Genomic DNA, 2,500 nt, shown 5'->3' with positions numbered 1-2,500 from the left:
GGGGAGGGAGAGAGGAGGAAGGAAGGGGAGGGAGAGAGGAGGAAGAAAGGGGAGGGAAAGAGGAGGAAGGAAGGGGAGGGAGAGAGGAAAAAGAAAGGGAGGGGGAGAGGAGGAAGGAAGGGGAGGGAGGGAGGAGGAAGGAAGGGGTGAGTAGAGAGGAGGAAGGAAGGGGAGGGAGAGAGGAGGAAGGAAGGGGAGAGAGAGAGGTTAGGAAGAGGGAGGGGGTGAGCGAGAGGGAGAAGAGGGGGAGAGTGTGGGAGATCATTGGGGAAGGGGGGGGGAGGTGGAGATGAAGATGAGGGGGTGGAGGGGGTGGGGGTGAGGTGGGGGGATAGGCAGGATGACTGGGATTTGGCCTGGGGAGGGGGGTTTGGGGGGCTGGGGAAGGGGGAGGGGGGTTGAGGAAGGGGGAGGGGGGTTAGGGAAGGGGGAGGGTGGGTTAGGGGGGCTGGGGAAGGGGGAGGGAGGGGGTGGTGATGATCTCGATTGACTGAGTGAGACTGATCTTTGACCACGATGTTGTTGTAAATAATAATGGGGGATTTATATTAAGAAAATCATAAACAATAAAGTGGTGAGCTCTCGTCACGACAGCAGTAGTGGAGACAATGACGATGATAATGCGTGGCGACGTGTTTTATATAACAGGGATAATGGCAAATGATCACCCAGTAAAAAGGAAAATAGTTTGCCTCTAAATCAATCCGTTTTCTTCATTTGCCAGATCGTACCGGACAGATTTCTCGAGACACCGAGACTAAACAGACCAAAAGTGATTTAGATAGAGGCTTCAAAGAGCAGACTTGGAGGGAAAAAAAAGCAAAAGCGAAGGAGAGATAAAAGTAGGAAAAGAAGAAGGAGAAGAAAAACATGAGATAAATCGAAGGAAAAGAAACCCAGTGAAGCAAGACGTAAACAGAAAAATATGAAAGAAAATGGGAAAGGAAACAGCTTCTCCCCTCCCCCCGCCAAAAAAAAGAAAAGAAAAAGAAACCCGAAGTGGTTGAAGGGGGAGGGGGTAGGGAGGAAGGGGGTGAGGGGGACCAGCTGATTCCCAGATAGATAACCCAACGAAACATCGCCAGTGTGTGAGAGTCGTGTCATCTGGCGCGGAGAACCACTATTTATGCATAGGACGCAGATGGTGCGGTCTTCATAAGCAGTCATTCACTGAGACACATAAAACGATTCTTCACTCTCATCACCATGATCTTGTGGAGCGTGGCCTTTCTGCTGGCGGCTGGTATGAACGACCTTTTTCTGGAGTTGTCTTGGTGTTGTAATGGGATCAAGTTTGAGTTGGGAATTCCTTGGGGCGAAAAAGGGAGGGTGGAGGTGGAGGGCGGGGTGGGGGGGGGGAAAGACTGCGGTGGGGGATTGGGTTGTTTCGGTTATAGATGTTGTGGTTTTGTTGGGGTTGTTATTGTTATTACTATCATTGTTATTATCATTATTAATTATCATTTGCATTAGCATTAGTAATTATCATTATTACTCTATATCGGTTATTTTTATCATCATACTGCACGATGGTATTACTACAATTACTCCTACTAATACTGCTATTACTACTACTACTGTTGGTACTATTACTAATACAACTACGTCTACTATTTATTACGACTTTGCTACTACTACAAATGATAATGATAATAATGATAACAACAACAACAATAAGTGATGATAAATAATAATAATAATGACATAGACGTAACACATTCAGTAACTAATGTCATTGATGCAACCTCCTTATCAAGGTTTCCATCAGAAGAAGAAGAATGTCAAATTAGTCACAGTTCTTATATGATCAGAGTCAGGATGAACAGGCCTCTTACACAAGGACGCTGATACAATCTTTTGTTCTATAACCTTGAACATAAACGCATTACCTCTTGCACTTCGCTTGTTCAACAACCAGTATCTGTCATAATAACTCTTATTAATTCGATATTACTACCAAGTACCATAATTTACTGGTCGTTACACACTCCCCTGTTAAGCGTTTTTTTTTTTTCCTCTCTCAGAAAGACAACGTGAAGTAGAACAAGTGATGTATCATGATATTAACTACATTTCAAGAACCCAGTTTAGTGTAACGTTTCCTTGTTTTATGATGTTGTAGTGTCCTTCGCGATAACAAGAGATACTAGGGGTTTTAGAGGGGCTACATGTTATCAAAGTCGTAACGGTGGAAGTACAAGGTAATAGGGACACTTACTGTACAAGGAAATTGAGAAAACAGTGTTGGTGTTAACAGTAAAGACAAGAGGGTTCGGACGGAAGTGTAATATTCGTTCAAGATATTTGTAGGCGTGGAAAGATTTTTTTTTTGTGATTGATTCAAATCAAAAACATTGGACTGTTTTATTATAGGTTCAAACAAATGAAGTACAGTAGAAGAGTGCATAAAAGAACCAAAATTGTGCTGAAAAGAGAAAACGAGTGATGAGAGGGGTATTTTCCATCGTCACTCCGACCTCCATATGTCAACTATACTGTA

General features: G+C 43.8%; 1 protein-coding gene across 1 annotated transcript in view; it reads left to right on the top strand.

Moving 5' to 3' along the window:
* Window positions 1-1,083: 1,083 nt before the first annotated feature.
* The window catches only part of LOC113802100 (vitelline membrane outer layer protein 1), an 8,137-nt gene continuing 6,720 nt past the window's right edge, over window positions 1,084-2,500 (top strand). The window contains exon 1 of the mRNA XM_027352567.2: window positions 1,084-1,243. Coding sequence (XP_027208368.2) covers window positions 1,207-1,243 — 37 coding nt within the window. The 5' untranslated portion in view covers window positions 1,084-1,206. The remainder of the gene's footprint in view (window positions 1,244-2,500) is intronic.

The sequence above is a fragment of the Penaeus vannamei genome, chromosome 23 (genome assembly GCF_042767895.1).
Source record: "Penaeus vannamei isolate JL-2024 chromosome 23, ASM4276789v1, whole genome shotgun sequence".
NCBI lineage: Eukaryota > Metazoa > Arthropoda > Malacostraca > Decapoda > Penaeidae > Penaeus > Penaeus vannamei.
This window is presented reverse-complemented; position numbering and strand designations above follow the sequence as displayed.